The sequence below is a fragment of the Hesperophylax consimilis genome, chromosome 17 (assembly GCF_061612785.1).
Source record: "Hesperophylax consimilis isolate HC1 chromosome 17, BYU_Hcon_1.0, whole genome shotgun sequence".
Taxonomy (NCBI): domain Eukaryota; kingdom Metazoa; phylum Arthropoda; class Insecta; order Trichoptera; family Limnephilidae; genus Hesperophylax; species Hesperophylax consimilis.
In genome coordinates, this window is record NC_142852.1 from 21,209,083 (window position 1) to 21,225,847 (window position 16,765).

The window sequence follows — 16,765 nt, forward strand, 5'->3', positions numbered from 1 at the left end:
TCAAGGTTTTCTATTGTCTATTTTTGTTAGAAGCCAAATTTTAAAAACTGAATTCCGTTACAACTTTGTTCTGTTTCAGAGTTAAACTAATTACCAAACCCTTCCAAAGCAGACCATGGATCAACTGAAGCCAAATACTATATCCATCAAGACGGAACCAGGGCTCCAGGAAGAAGGTGGAGGTGAAATTGCATTTTCCGATTTAGATTTCGACCTAGCTGGGAAGATATAACGAAGGAATTCTTGCAATATGTGGAGAGTAGTTGCATTGCACACGTGGAAATATAGAACTTTAAATATGGATGTCCGGAATCCGTGTCTGTTTTGAAATGTCGTGCAAACAGGACATATACTTGTTTCTTCCTCTCTTATAATGAGGTTTTTTGGGTATTTAACCTCTAATGCGTCCTTGCCGAAAACTTCAAAATACAGCACTATTTTAACATAACTATACTGTTCACAATAAGTTGTCGGTTCCTCTATTTTCCACTAATTTTATTGGAACATGATGTAAATAACACGTATTTTTTGTACGTTAAAAAATCATAAATATTGATTGCGAAAACAGTATCCCATAGACTTAAACGTCCTACTTAAGGTGCTTGTCGGTACCTATTATTGTTGCCCATTGACCCAACTCCTACTTCTCCTATGCTGACTTAGTGAACTTTAGTTGAGTTGAAAAAATCGTCCTGTCAACAATGTTTGATTACGTTATAATAAGTTGTCGGTTCCTCGATTTTCACCTAATTTTATTTGAGATACGATGTGAATTACACTTATTATACGTTAAAAATACATAAATATTGGTTGGAAAAACAATATACCATTGACTGAAAACAACCAAACTCTCTACTACAGGTGCTCTAGAGAAATGTTTTTCCTTCTTGAAGAATCGGTCCCTGAAGCGAACATCTGAGGTCATTTTTTTATCTAACATTGACCTTGTTGATCAATGATATTTATTTGTAAAAGAATATTTTATTGTTTTTCAATTTAAAAAATTCTCGTTAATATCAATTTGACGAAGATACAGGGCTGTCGAAAACTTGACTTAACTCATCGCCCTTGATATTATTTTTGATAAATACCGCTCTAGAAAAAAACACAAATCATCATTTTAATCATTATAGTGATATCCTGCCTCGGCGTGTACTAATTTAGACTGTTAGGGCAGCCAAAATTAAACTCGCGCCTGGCGCCGTTTGGTTCGGGGCTGGCCATTCAAAGATCCATTCTGTTTACTGTCCTTTTTTATTCCAGGAAACATTCATGTGAAGACAGTCACCATAAACTCGGATCTTGGACCCCGACAAGATGGTGAAGCGGCGCTTACTTATATGAAAATTGACATAGACCTGCCGGATGTAAAAGAGGAATGCCTAGAACGCTTTGGAAGAATTACCAAGGAAGCAGGTAAAACCAATTTATCACTGTGAACTTGAACGATTCGGACTCTCCTATTTTTTAACCTTTCTACGAACTTACTTCGCTTATTTACTCTAAGTTTGGGAAATAAGTTTAACTGAGTCTTTTTCACCCATGTTATTTTTCAAATTTGTCGACAGATCTTCAGAAGCATTTTGTGGAAAAAGGGATCACTCCTCCCCATCACAACTACTCCTCCTCTCCTAAGTCAAATTTTGCAATTAACGTACGCACCCATGTAAGAGAAAAAACTTTTTCTTGTTCCAAGTGCAACTATTCAAATGCTCAAAATAGACAGTTAAAGAGGCATATGCAGACCCACGGTGGAAAAAAACCTTTTTCATGTTCCTTGTGCGACTATGCATGTAATCATAAGGGTCATTTAAAGAGCCACATGCTGAATCACAGTGGAGAAAAACCTTTTTCATGTTCGGAGTGCAACTATGCAAGTTATCAACAGGGTAACCTGAAGAGGCACATGCTGATTCACAGTGGAGAAAAACCTTTTTCATGTTCCGTGTGCACCTATGCATGTTATCGAAAGAGCGACCTAACGAGCCACATGCTGACTCACAGTGGAGAAAAACCTTTTTCATGTCTCCTGTGCAACTATGCGTGTTATCGAAAGGGTGAGCTGAAGAGGCACATGCTGATTCACAGTGGAGAAAAACCTTTTTCATGTTCGGAGTGCAACTATGCAAGTTTTCAACAGGGTAACCTGAAGACACACCTGCTGACTCACAGTGGAGAAAAACCTTTTTCATGTTCTGTGTGCAACTCTGCATATTATGGAAAAGGTCAGCTGAAGAGGCACATGCTGACTCACAGTGGAAAAAAACCTTTTTCATGTTCCGTGTGCACCTATGCATGTTATCGAAAGAGCAACCTAACGCGCCACATGCTGACTCACAGTGGAGAAAAACCTTTTTCATGTTCCGTATGCAACTATGCATGTTATCAAAAAAGCGAACTAAACGGACACATGCGGATTCACAGTAAAGAAAAACCTTTTTCATGTTCCGTGTGCAACTATGCATGTAATCATAAGGGTCATTTAAACAGCCACATGCTGACTCACAGTGGAGAAAAACCTTTTTCATGTCACCTGTGCAACTATGCAAGTTGTCGAAAGGGTCTGCTGAAGAGGCACATGCTGATTCACAGTGGAGAAAAACCTTTTTCATGTTCGGAGTGCAACTATGCAAGTTTTCAACAGGGTAACCTGAAGACACACCTGCTGACTCACAGTGGAGAAAAACCTTTTTCATGTTCTGTGTGCAACTCTGCATATTATGGAAAAGGTCAGCTGAAGAGGCACATGCTGACTCACAGTGGAAAAAAACCTTTTTCATGTTCCTTGTGCAACTATGCATGTTATCAAAAAAGCGAACTAACGAGCCACATGCTGATTCACAGTGGAGAAAAACCTTTTTCATGTCACCTGTGCAACTATGCGTATTATCGAAAGGGTGAGCTGAAGAGGCACATGCTGATTCACAGTGGAGAAAAACCTTTTTCATGTTCCGTGTGCACCTATGCATGTTATCGAAAGGGTATCCTGAAGAGGCACATGCTGATTCACAGTGGAGAAAAACCTTTTTCATGTTCCGTGTGCACCTACGCATGTTATCGAAAGCGTGACCTAACGAGCCACATGCTGACTCACATTGGAAAAAAACCTTTTTCATGTTCCGTGTGCACCTATGCATGTTATCGAAAGAGCAACCTAACGCGCCACATGCTGACTCACAATGGAAAAAAACCTTTTTCATGTTCCGTGTGCACCTATGCATGTTATCGAAAAAGCAACCTAACGCGCCACATGCTGACTCACAGTGGAGAAAAACTTTTTTCATGTTCTGTATGCAACTCTGCATATTATCAAAAGGGCCAACTGAAGAGCCATATGCTCTCTCACATCGTAGGAAAACCTCTTTAATATTCCGTGTGCAACTAAACATGTTATTTGAAGTGCAACATGCTATCAAATCTCGTGTGAAACATTTAATTTTATGAAAATGCCCATCTAAAGTCCCACATGCTGACTCACAGTGGAGAAAAACCTTTTTCATGTTCCTTGTGCAACTATGCATGTAATCGAAGGGGTCAACTGATTAACCACATGCTGACTCACAGTGGAGAAAAACCTTTTTCATGTTCGGAGTGCATCTATGCATGTAATCATAAGAGTCACATGCTGACTCACAGTGGAAAAAAACCTTTTTCATGTTCCGTGTGCAACTATGCGTGTTGTCGAAAGGTTTAGCTGAAGAGGCATATGCTGACTCTCAGTGGAGACTTACCTTTTTCATGTTCCTTGTGCAACTATGCATGTAATCGAAGGGGTCAATTGATTAACCACATGCTGACTCACTGTGGAGAAAAACCTTTTTCATGTTCGGAGTGCAACTATGCAAGTTATCAACAGGGTAACCTGAAGACACACCTGCTGACTCACAGTGGAGAAAAACCATTTTCATGTTCCGTGTGCATCTATGCATGTAATCATAAGAGCCACATGCTGACTCACAGTGGAAAAAAACCTTTTTCATGTTCCGTGTGCAACTATGCGTGTTGTCGAAAGGGTCAGCTGAAGAGGCATATGCTGACTCACAGTGGAAAAAAACCTTTTTCATGTTCCTTGTGCAACTATGCATGTAATCGAAGGGGTCAACTGATTAGCCACATGCTGATTCACAGTGGAGAAAAATCTTGTTCTTGTTCCGTTTGCAATTATGCGTGTTGTAAAAAGGGTCAGCTAAAGAGGCACATGCTAATTCACAGTGGAGAAAAACCTCTTTCATGTTTGGAATGCGATTATACAAGTTATAACCGGGGTAACCTCAAGGCATACATGCTGACTCACAGTGGAGAAAAACATTTTTCATGTCCCCTGTGCAACTATGCGTGCTATCGAAAGGGTCAACTAAAGTTCCACGTGCTGACTCACAGTGGAGAAAAAACTTTTTCATGTTCCGTATGCAACTATGCATGTTATCAAAAGGGCCAACTGAAGAGCCATATGCTCTCTCACATCGTAGGAAAACCTCTTTAATATTCCGTGTGCAACTAAACATGTTATCTGAAGTGCAACATGCTATCTCACGCTGGAGAAAAACCTTTTTCAAATCTCATGTGAAACATTTAATTTTATCAAAATGCCCATCTAAAGTCCCACATGCTGACTCACAGTTTTATGTTCCAAATGCACATATTAATGGTATTATAAAGGCAATCTGAAGCGCACGTTGAGTCACTACGGAGAAAACTTTTCTTGTTCCTTTTTCATCTATGGATATTCTCAAAACGCACATTTAAAAGCCACATGCTGACTCACAGTGGCGACAAACCTTTTTTCATTTTCCAAGTGCACATATTCCGATTCTAGGAAAGGCAACCTTACCCCCCCCCCCATATAGGACATTTGTCGGAACACATGCTGACTCAGAGCGGGAAAACCCCCCTTTTCTTGTTCCGAGTGCAATTATGCAAGTTATCAACAGTGTTCCTTGAAAAGAAAAAAAACTGACTGACAGCTGAGAAAAAACTTTTTCGTTTTCTGGCTGAAGAGACATTTGAAAATAACGCGTGCGCACTCACAGTTTTTTTTCGTATGCAATTATGCGTTTTCTCCAAAAGACTCTTTGACAAGACACTTTTCTTGTTCCTTGCGTTAACGAAAACTATTTACTGAATAATTTCTAGTATTAGATTTTTTTTATTTTTTTTATTTTTTCCCAAATTATGCATTTGACATTACAGTTTTATAATAATAAGAAAGAGAACCCACTAAGGTGCAGCCTGTAAGTGGGTAATATAAGTGTATAAGATTATATTTTTTACCTAAAAATAACACTAAGCATATAAAGAAAAACGTTAGGATTATAATTAAAGTTAGTCTAAAAGATTGTGCAAGAGGTGCATATTAAAAATAATTCAAAGTAAAAATAAAGATTGTTAGATCATATATATGAAGTAAAAGAACACAAAATAAAATAATAATAAGTATACAGAAACAATATAGAAAAAGAGAAAAAAGTAAAAATTAAATGAATAATGCTTCAACATTTGCATTGTACAGCCACAACTTTAATTCTTTTTGGTATTAATATATTTTATTATATATTTCCTTGATAATATGATTTTGTACTATTTGTAGTGGTTTTATAAATGTATCTAGTGCGCCACCCCATGCTAATATACAGTACATAATTGAGGATTGCACTAGAGAAAAAAAAACATTTTCAATTTGTCAACAATGAGTACTTCCTTAAGTCTATAAAATGTGTACGTCAGATATCTTAATTTAGAAACGGTGTTATTAATTTATGGTTGCCAGTTTAAATTTGTGTCAATATATATACCCAAATATTTGATCTTTTCAATTTTTCCAATTTCAAAGCAAGAGGTGCATGTTACTTTATTACAGTTAGTATTATGTAATCTAATTTTAAGGTTATTGGGAGGTTTGTTTTTACTGTTTTTATAAAAAGTTAGGTAAAATGTTTTATTATAGTTTAAGAAAAGTCTATTACAAGTTAGCTATGATAAGTCATATGAAATACATTTTGTTGCATTTAAAAAAGTTTCAGGCCAGGATTTCCATTTACTATTATTGCTGTATCATCAGCGTAAGATACAATTTTACCAGGGATTACAATATTACATTAATCATTAATATACATTAGAAACAGAATTGGGCCAAGCACAGTCCCCTGTGGTACTCCATTTTCACTGTTTCTCTGCTATAAAAGTTTCTTATTTTTGTTTTTTGTAATCTGTCTTTGAGATAGTTGTGAGATTTTTTTCTAAACCTATTTGATTAATTTTGTTTATCAGTAGATTGTGATTTACAGTATCAAACGCTTTTATTAAGTCTAAAAATATAGCTAGACTTTTTTATTTTTATTTTTTTATTTTTTATTTATTACTTGTAAATTATTTAACATTATAAATGATTACAATATGCAGACTTATATATATAATTTTTTCGTTTTTTTTATTCTACTACTCCATAAGTTGAGCTCCAGGAGCTCGTGTTTATGGGAGGAGTATTAACATTTAGTTTTAATGATTTTTTAAACAATAATCAAAAACTTTTGATATAAATACAAACATAATATTAACATAGGTACACAAATTAGAAAGGTGTGTTTTTAAAGATAATTAAAATAATATATCTTCTTACAGATTAAGTAAGCGTGAGGAAATTAAGAGTACAATATATCAGGTAAACAAATTAGAAAAATAGTTTTTCAAAGACAATTAAATTAATCAATTTGTAAATATATATATATATATATTTACAAATTGAGTAAGTGTAAGAAAATTAGGGGTACAATATATCATTATCCAATTTTAGGGTCTTAATTAACTTTTTGAATTGTTCATAATTCACAGTTTCGGTTACACTAATTTTATTTTTGGATAATAATATATTGTACCATCTTACACCTAAATACGAATAGTGGTGCTGAGCCGTGGTCGTTCTTTGCATAGGAATGGCTATTAAGCCATTAGTTTTGAATCTATTGCTTATGCTATCTGAGGGGTGAATTTTATAAATAAAATATTCTTTATAAATTTGATATAAGACGATTCTCTTATACAATTCTGTGATAGATGGTACATTAATTTCCAGAAATATCTCTAAAGTAGGGGAGTCATATGGTTTCCTAGGGATGATTTTTATAATTACTCTTTGAATTGTAATTATGGGCTGTAAAATGGCCTTAAAAGCTCCTCCCCACCCAATAATCCCGTACTGCAATATGGACTGAATTAATGCATAATAGACAATTTTGATAGTTTTCTTATTTAAAATATTTCGTATGTTATAGAAAATATAGATAAGTTATCTTATTCTTTCAACGGTGAGATTAATATGGTCTTTCCATTTAACATTTTTATCTATTAAGATACCAAGATATTTTATATTAGATTTATGATTTAGTTTCGCGCAGTCCGTATTACATGTACCGTCATTTACACAATTTTTAGAATGAATTGTTATGATTATTAGGTTATTTGGCACATCTTCTTGTAGAGTGAAAGGAATACAATATGTTTTTTCTGTGTTGAGTGATAATAAATTGCCATCGAACCAATTTTTTATAACCTTCATATCTTGATTGGCTGCATTGGTAATTTCGCTCCATGTCTTTTTTCGATAATTATTGCAGTGTCGTCAGCAAAGGATATAAGTTTACCATTAAGTGATAATTTATACATATGGTTAACGTAAATTATAAATAAAATTGGTCCAATAACAGTCCCTTGGGGAATTCCAAATTCTAAAGTTTCATCCACGCCTCGTGAGTTATTTAATTTTACTTTTTGGTTTCTTTGAGTTAGATAGAAAATGCCAGATTTAAAAACGGGTGTTACAATAGATTTTTTATAAACGGAGGGGAATATTCCACTATTTAAACTAATAATTACAATGTGTGTAATTGGAATGCTTAATAATTCATTATAATTTTTCAATATTTCTAATGTGACTCCATCAAACCCTGGTGCAGATGCACCTTTTAATTCACTAATAATATTTTTTATGTCATCTGTTGTTACCGGTTTGAAAACTGACAGATTATTTTGTTTAAGACAGTCCTTTTCAAAATTATCTATTTTATAATTTTCATCGATCCGTGTAGCTAAATTTTGACCGACGTTAGCGAAATATTTATTGAAGGCATTAGCACATTTTATCGGTTCCATTAAGGCATTAATAGAATTTTTTCCGATATTAATTTTTTTAATTTGAGTTTTTTTGTTTTTTCTACTATTTATTTCATTTATTGTTTTCCATATATGTTTTACATTTTGTTTAGCTACATCAATTTCATTTTTGTAAAAATTTTCTTTAGTTGTTTTTAGTAAACAGGTTAATTTGTTCCTAAAAATTTTATAATATGTGTATATTTATTTATCTAAGGGAAATTTCTTTGTCAAGCGATATAGCTCTTCTTTTTTTCTAATAGACACGATTAAGCCATGTGAAATCCATGGTTTTATTTTTTTGAATTTTGATTTAATTTTTATAGTTTTAACATCTGTTGATGCTGTAATATAATTGCATAGAATATTATCAAATATATTTGCGCATGTTTCAGCACAGGTTGATTCTAATACGGAACGCCATGTTTCTGTTTTTATTTTTAGGCTTAATTTATGATGGTTTAGTGACTTTTTTGTAAAAGTATTGCATTTTGAATCAATATGATTATTAATATTAAGTTTTTGTATATAGATGCAAGTGTGATGATCAGTAATATTATTTTTTAATATTATCGTGTGTAATTTGTCGGTATCTTTAGTGTTACTAGATATGTGATCGATACAAGATGGACGTTGACCCGTAATTTCTCTAGTATATTTTTTATACACAATATAAAATTCATTTCCGACATAAAATTGATAAATTCAGTTTTTATTTTGTTACTATTTTCGTTTGAAACATCTATGTTGAAATCGCCGATTATTGTTATGTTCTGTTTATTTTTTTGATAAGATAATGCTTCTTAATTCATCCATAAATGTATACTCGTTTGATCCGTGTGTTCGGTAAATTACAATAATATTAAAACATGATTTATTTACATTTAGATTAATATCTAAGCAATTAACTCGCTGCATAGGTACTTCTTCCACTGCGATGTTTGAATAGCAAGATTTAACAAATACAACAATACCACTATTTCTATTAATAGCACAAGATGTTACGAAGTAGCTATATTCTGGTATGCAAAATTTATTGTATTCGTTGGTGAATGCTTCAGTTAACACTATGACGTCCGGTTTATGATTTAGTAAATTAATTGAGAGTAAAAATTCATTGAAATTTCTTTCATCGATCTGATATTTAAATGGAGTACTGAGAATGAATTTGATATTTTATCCACGATTTTATTACAATCATTTAAAGTGTTACAAATATATTCCGAAATATTAAGAGTTTTATCTAATTCCTCAGTGAAGAAGTCATTCATTTTTAAAGAAATAAATATACGAAATACAACTCACTCATATTCAATTCGCATTTGGGCATTTTGTTTCATTTTTTTGGGAATTCACATAAGTGACTGTTGGCTGCGTGATCATTTTGATACCCCTTTCTGTTAGTGCAGTTGTGGCATTTGGCAGAATCTTGTTTTTTGGTGCAGTTTTGTATTTTGTGCTCTTCTGCACAGTGGAGGCATCTGGGATTCTTCATGTTGTCGAGGCATCTCAGTGAGGTGTGTCCGGATCCAAGGCAATGATAGCATTGCATCAGTGGATCACAGTCTTCTACGTGTGCTCTTGTATATCCAATATTAATTCTTTCTTTAGATATTATTATTTTTCTCAGTTTTGCCGTTGTTTGAATGATGAAATTTGCTAATTTTTCCGATTTTTTATTCTTCAGCTTTTTTTAACAACGATTGGTTCATTGTCTGTTTCCGAGGTCATGGCATTTTTTAGGTCTTCATTTTGATTTATCAAATCTGTTAGGAGTTCTTCTTCCTTGTAGCCAGCATCAACACCCTTAATGATAATGCATGGTTTTTTTCTTTATTTCATTAGCGTGTATTCAAATATCCGGGTTTTTGTTGATTTCGTTTATTATTTTTTCGGTGTCATTTTGTTTCTCACATGTTAGTATTATTTTGTTTTGATATGTTTTTTTTAGTCCAGAAATTCCTATTCCTAGTTTGGATAGTTTTATTTTGTCTTTTAATATTTTTTCGATTTCATCTGCAGGTTTGTCTTCTTTTGATGTAATTAGTAAAGCAAAATTTGCTTTCGGTATTGGGTGAAATTTTTCCCTTACCACCATTGCATAGCTTTTAACTTCATTTTTATTTTCTTCATTTGTTCCTTTTTTTACGAATTTTTCTAATTTTCTGATATAATCATCTTGATCTTGAATCACTTTATTTTGTAGACAAATTATTGTGTTTTGTAGTGACTTTATCTCAAGCTTCCATGAATCTTCGATGTTGATTAATATAGCTTCAATTTCAGTTTTAGCTTCTTTGGCAGCTTTTGTACTGCCAATTTTGTTGAGTTCTGACAGTATTTTTTCAATATGTATTTTGAGTTCCATGTTGGAACATGGTCCCGAAGGTGTTAATTTTATATTTGTAGACAGTTTTACAGAGTCCGTCTCGTTAGGCGACCGCTCGCCGCAAGACATGCGACAATAATATATATATTTGAATGTTTTTTTTTACATATTTTTTACATAAGCATTAAAATGAATCATCAACATTAAAAAGTTTTTTTTTAAACTTTGAGGATTAAAAAAAAATAATTGCACGTTTTGCCACAATACGAAGTATGTCAAAAAATTACAAATAAATAGTAGTATTTCTGTGTGTAAGGATATAATGGCCAACCTTATGATTCCAGAGATAGCCTCATTTTTAATGTCAATGCCATACAAATTTTTCTTAAAACTCCTCCATTTGTACACGCAATTGCTTCATATGAAATTTTATAGCATAGTAATGATCAGCAGAATCCATTTCTAGCCAAAAAATACCTTTGAAAATTCAAGTCTCTATGTCTGTGAAAGGCGATTTTCAGCCCACTATGCGCCAGGGAGTAACTTGATAGAAGTATAAAAGATCTCTCATAGCGATGATAGGGACTGACTGATATACGGGCCATACCAAGAAGAATATAATCATTGGAAAATATTAACATTCTGCTAATATTCATTATAAAAGTGCGACAAAATAAGTGATGTCAGTTTATTACAACATATTTTGAGGGGTGTGGGAGGGATGGGGGATATAGGTATAGGATAAAGAGACGTAGGACGGGAGTAGATGGGAAGGAAGATTGTGTGGTCCCTTTTGGTGATGTGCAGGACGCATTTACACTATCGAAAAATTGCGACTCTTATCGTTAAAACGAATACTAAATTACTATTTTTTTTTATTAAAATGAACCGTAACTGATTTGAATCCCCTGAAATAGTATCGCTGATAAATTATCTTGTTCCTAGTAGACCAACTAGAATCATATTATACTCATATTATTGTAACAATACTGCCACTAATGCTGAACAAAATTTTTTTAATCGAAGGCCTGCGTAGATAAAAAAATGATGATTTTGATATCAATGATGAATGAAGTCTGTTATCATATAAAAGATGCATAAAAAATATGTTTTTCGAATGCAAGAATCAAAAGATAATCAATTAAGCATATTATATTCACTTTATGTATTTTATGATATTGTTGACTAAATCACAGTAACATTTTTTTATTTTGAAAACAAAAGTTTATAGATATATATCGTCACCTTAAAGCAATAGTGGGATATCTTGAAAAATGCTGTTCTGAGATAATAGGACTTTTAGGTTTGCGTGAGCTCTAGCAGCATCAAATTAACTAATCCTGCAGATTAATGATATAGTATAAGAGAGGTAAATTATTTAACATCAACACAAAATTGTAATAATAGAAAAATAATTAATTTTTTCATACTAATTTTGACAAAGTATACGTAAATCTGGAAATATCTCACTGTTGCGTGGAGTGTTTGGTAATCATCTCAAATTATCTCAGTGTAGCATAGTAATAATATTACGAGTTTAGATGGATAAATGAATTAATAATTGTTCCTCGGGAGATTTTTTCAATGTGTACGACTGTTTCAGGCTAGTAATTGCTTTAAATAATTAATAATTGCTTAAAATAATTAATAATTCTTATTTCTGCATGTTTTTCCATGATGTTTATAATCATAAATACATTTTCAACAGTACACACCCACCTACTCCTATAGTTTGTCAATACGACAATTGACGATAGTAAGGTGGAATAAAAATGAAAAAAATATATATTTGTGCTTATAAATTTATTTATGAGAAGCGTTATATAATGTATTTAACAAAAATAACAGAAAAACCTTAAGGATAAAAGTATGTAACAAAATTAACAGAAAACCAAGAATAAAAAGTAGGTATATATCAAAAATAACAGAAAACCTTTAGAATAAAGGTATGTAATTTTTTTTACAGAAAACTTTAAGAACAAAAAAATAAAACAAATATGTGTTGATTCCCTGGAAACCTACAATGAACCTTCATCGTTATTTTTTTCTTGTGCATCGCAGTCTGTATTAGCAGTATTAATTAATTCAAAACAAATTATGAGGTTTTTTTGGTATAACACCACTTTGGCAAACAAATAAGAAATCACGATTTTTATTCGGTGGAATTGTAGGTGGAACTGTATAAGCTGGTCCTAGAATTATACTATTCTCATTCCGAACATTCTTTAGTCGCTCTCTCACATTAATGCTCTGATTAAATGGATCCTCGGTGTAGGTGCTTTTGTATTTGATAACTAACGATTCGTCTTTAGTGATCTGTAAAATCTTAACTTTATTCCAAATACATTTATTTTTGTCCATGTTTATTGAGAAATTTTTTCCAGTATTCTCACATACCTTCTTCCAGTCAATGAAGTCCGTTGTTTCCATTTCTGTTAACTTATAACGAGGTTCATTCTTCTTGGAACATTTTATGATCATCGCTAACTCCGTTGGAATAAATATTAGGCCTTGTTTTAAAATCCTGACCTTTTCTCTGTCGATGCAATAATGAATGGAGTCTCCTTTGTTCTCTGAGTGCCCAACAATTAGGTATATATGGGTAATGATTTGAATATCAAGTGTTCATAGTGCATGCATGTACATAGAAAATAAATAAAATTGTTTTTATTCTGTGCCACACAGTTATCAGAATAAAAGATCACTTGCCGTTTCCCTTGGCAAAGGTCTTTTAAAAATGTGTACTCGCAGGTAGATATTTCAACTGCGCATCTTTTAGCTACACCCTCATGCCGCATGTAACAATGGCCCTGTCGTGTTTGGTATTGTAAATACAGAAGTTATAACGTTTAACTTGCTCTTATAAAAAATAGATATATTGCCATTTGGCAACGGCATAACAGCTTGAAAGTCATAAATGGCAACTACAGTATCATCAGTGGTCTTGGTAATGTTTTTATCTTTTTCTTGTCGAGATAGCTTTACATTCTGAATGTGTTCAGAATATTATTATTTTTTCTAATATCTCATTTGCAGTACTATAGTTGTATTATACACAAAATCCACAAAGGTTCTTTTTTGGTTAAAAAAAATATATATTGAATTTGGTATTGAATTGTATGTAGAGTGTGTAACATAGAGATTACCTACCGAGACACACTTCTATTTGTACAAATTGTACATCTTTTGGATATTTGGAGATCCGAGATGATCCTGCACGATAATAGTGCGATTCCACTCTACTAAAGCTGTTGATGTGATTCATAACACCATCAACTAAATCATCCTTTTGCAGGAAGCTGTCTGTTTTCTTTTTTAATGCAGTGCTTATGGTATTATTGCTTATATCTAAGGTTGCCATAAAAAAATCTTACACATACGTATGTTATGTCCATCTCTCTCAAAATAATAACCACTATTAGCTAGCATTCATGGAATCATAAATATTAAAATATTTTAATCGATCAACTTCCAAAACAGATTCAGAACATTTGTATTTACAATTAGTACACAGTACAGGCTTAATTTGTTTTGCTCTGCGTATTTTTCCTGACTTTGCTACATACTCCTGACCAGTATTCACCTTCAGTTTATTTATGTTTCTCTTCCAAGATCACCCAACTTGTTGAAAACTATAGAGCTACAGTGAGACAATAAATTTATTTCAGTATTTTAAACGACCTTTTGAAAGCAACAGTGGGACAACATCAATATCTCAGTGTTGCTCTGAGTGACCGAACATTTCAATACTGAGATTTTACTTGTAACACTGGCATTTTTTTTTTTACAAAATATCCCAGTAATGCATCATGTAGAGCTCAAAATTTTACATCGAACTGCATACTTATCTCAAAAGTGTATTTTTCGAAGATATCCCACTATTGCTTTAAGGTGACGATATGTGTAATTTACCTGAGAAATTAATGATTGATTACATTACTACACTAACACATTATAGCTTTAATAATTATACAGAACAGCTAATACATTTTATTTAAAATTACAACAAAAAATATCCCATTATGCATGTATTTTGGTTTATTTGGAAAAAGAATAAACATTTAACACATTTTTAATTGACTTTATAGTTTTAATTCACTTTAAAGTCTAAAGTACATCAAATTGAATATATGTTTGTAACTCGCTAACACTACACTGGCTTTATATTTTTATCACAAAGAACTTTAACAAGCAATATTTTAGACACGAAATAATATAATTTAACTAATTTCGACGACCGTGTCCGAAGAAATTTTACTTTCAAATTTGAAGAATTATTAAAATTCTTCGAAACAACCCGTTCTTAGATTATAAAAATGGGCTTTTTACGACAATATCGAATTTTGAAATTTCTTTGCTTTTAACACGAAAATGGAACACTCACTATTTTATTATTCTGTTTAATAAGAGTTAAATTTATACATATATATTGGTATATAAAATTTAAGATCATTATTGGTGATGTATTTTTTATCACAAAAAAATTTTTTTTTTGGTCCTGATAAGAAGGGAGCCACGATTCTTCTATGTTTTGCGAAAATATAATTTTATTAATGCATTGTTTTGTTAGAAAATGATTAGTATATACTGTACTTCTACTAGGAGAGGCATATTTATCGTACCCATTAAAATTAAAGTAGAAATTATCATGTTCAAAAGGCCAGGTTCATTAAAATTATTTTAATTGTCTATGACTTCATTTTTGTCTATGCATAACCTATATATTTTTGACAAGTGCTTTCTTCTCCGACAATCTTTTTCCTGTTTCCACAATCTATCCCGCCCTGTTAAACTTATTATACCATGCATGTGATGGTTATTGGTAAGAAATGATACTTAAATTCATTGCTATTAATTTTGGTAGTTCTTCCAGTTTAGTTAGTGGATCATCGGGCGTTTTGTCATTAAAACGGAATGGCGGTAGACATAGACGGTAAAAAAATAAAGAGTTTTCCCAAGATAAACGACGTTTCTCTCAACCTTTATCAAGGTTTTCTATTGTCTATTTTTGTTAGAAGCCAAATTTTAAAAACTGAATTCCGTTACAACTTTGTTCTGTTTCAGAGTTAAACTAATTACCAAACCCTTCCAAAGCAGACCATGGATCAACTGAAGCCAAATACTATATCCATCAAGACGGAACCAGGGCTCCAGGAAGAAGGTGGAGGTGAAATTGCATTTTCCGATTTAGATTTCGACCTAGCTGGGATGCTATAACGAAGGAATTCTTGCAATATGTGGAGAGTAGTTGCATTGCACACGTGGAAAATATAGAACTTTAAATATGGATGTCCGGAATCCATGTCTGTTTTGAAATGTCGTGCAAACAGGACATATACTTGTTTCTTCCTCTCTTATAATGAGGTTTTTTGGGTATTTACCCTCAAATGCGTCCTTGCCGAAAACTTCCAAAATACAGCACTATTTTAACATAATTATACTGTTCACAATAAGTTGTCGGTTCCTCTATTTTCCACTAATTTTATTGGAACATGATGTAAATTACACGTATTTTTTATACGTTAAAAAATCATAAATATTGATTGCGAAAAAACTATCCCATAGACTTAAACTTCCTACTTAAGGTGCTTGTCGGTACCTATTATTGTTGACCATCGACCCAACTCCTACTTCTCCTATGCTGACTTAGTGAACTTTAGTTGAGTTGAAAAAATCGTCCTGTCAACAACGTTTGATTACGTTATAATAAGTTGTCGGTTCCTCGATTTTCACCTTATTTTATTTGAGATATGATGTGAATTACACTTATTATACGTTAAAAATACATAAATATTGATTGGAAAAACAATATACCATTGACTGAAAACAACCAAACTCTCTACTACAGGTGCTCTAGAGAAATGTTTTTCTTTCTTGAAGAATCGGTCCCTGAAGCGAACATCTGAGGTCATTTTTTATCTTACATTGACCTTGTTGATCAATGATATTTATTTGTAAAAGAATATTTTATTGTTTTTCAATTTAAAAAATTCTCGTTAATATCAATTTGACTAAGATACAGGGCTGGCCCTATGCGGGCGCAATTGGTGCAGTTCGCTCCGGGCGTCGAAAACTTGACCTAACTCATCGCCCTTGATATTATTTTTGATAAATACCGCTCTACAAAAAAACACAAATCATCATTTTAATCATTACAGTGATATCCTGCTTCGGCGTGTACTAATTTAGACTGTTGGGGCAGCCAAAATTAAACTCGCGCCTGGCGCCGTTTGGTTCGGGGCTGGCCATTCAAAGATGCATTCTGTTTACTGTCCTTTTTTATTCCAGGAA

General features: G+C 32.7%; 2 protein-coding genes across 2 annotated transcripts in view; both read left to right on the forward strand.

Moving 5' to 3' along the window:
* Positions 1-16,765, forward strand: part of Zpr1 (zinc finger protein Zpr1) — a 127,439-nt gene that overhangs the window by 84,564 nt on the left and 26,110 nt on the right. The window lies entirely within an intron of this gene.
* LOC149416210 (uncharacterized) lies at positions 116-15,691 on the forward strand. The gene is made up of 4 exons (XM_089641642.1): positions 116-182; positions 1,264-1,416; positions 1,569-1,666; positions 15,569-15,691. Exons 1-4 carry the CDS (start codon positions 116-118, stop codon positions 15,689-15,691), a joined length of 441 nt encoding a protein of 146 aa, XP_089497768.1.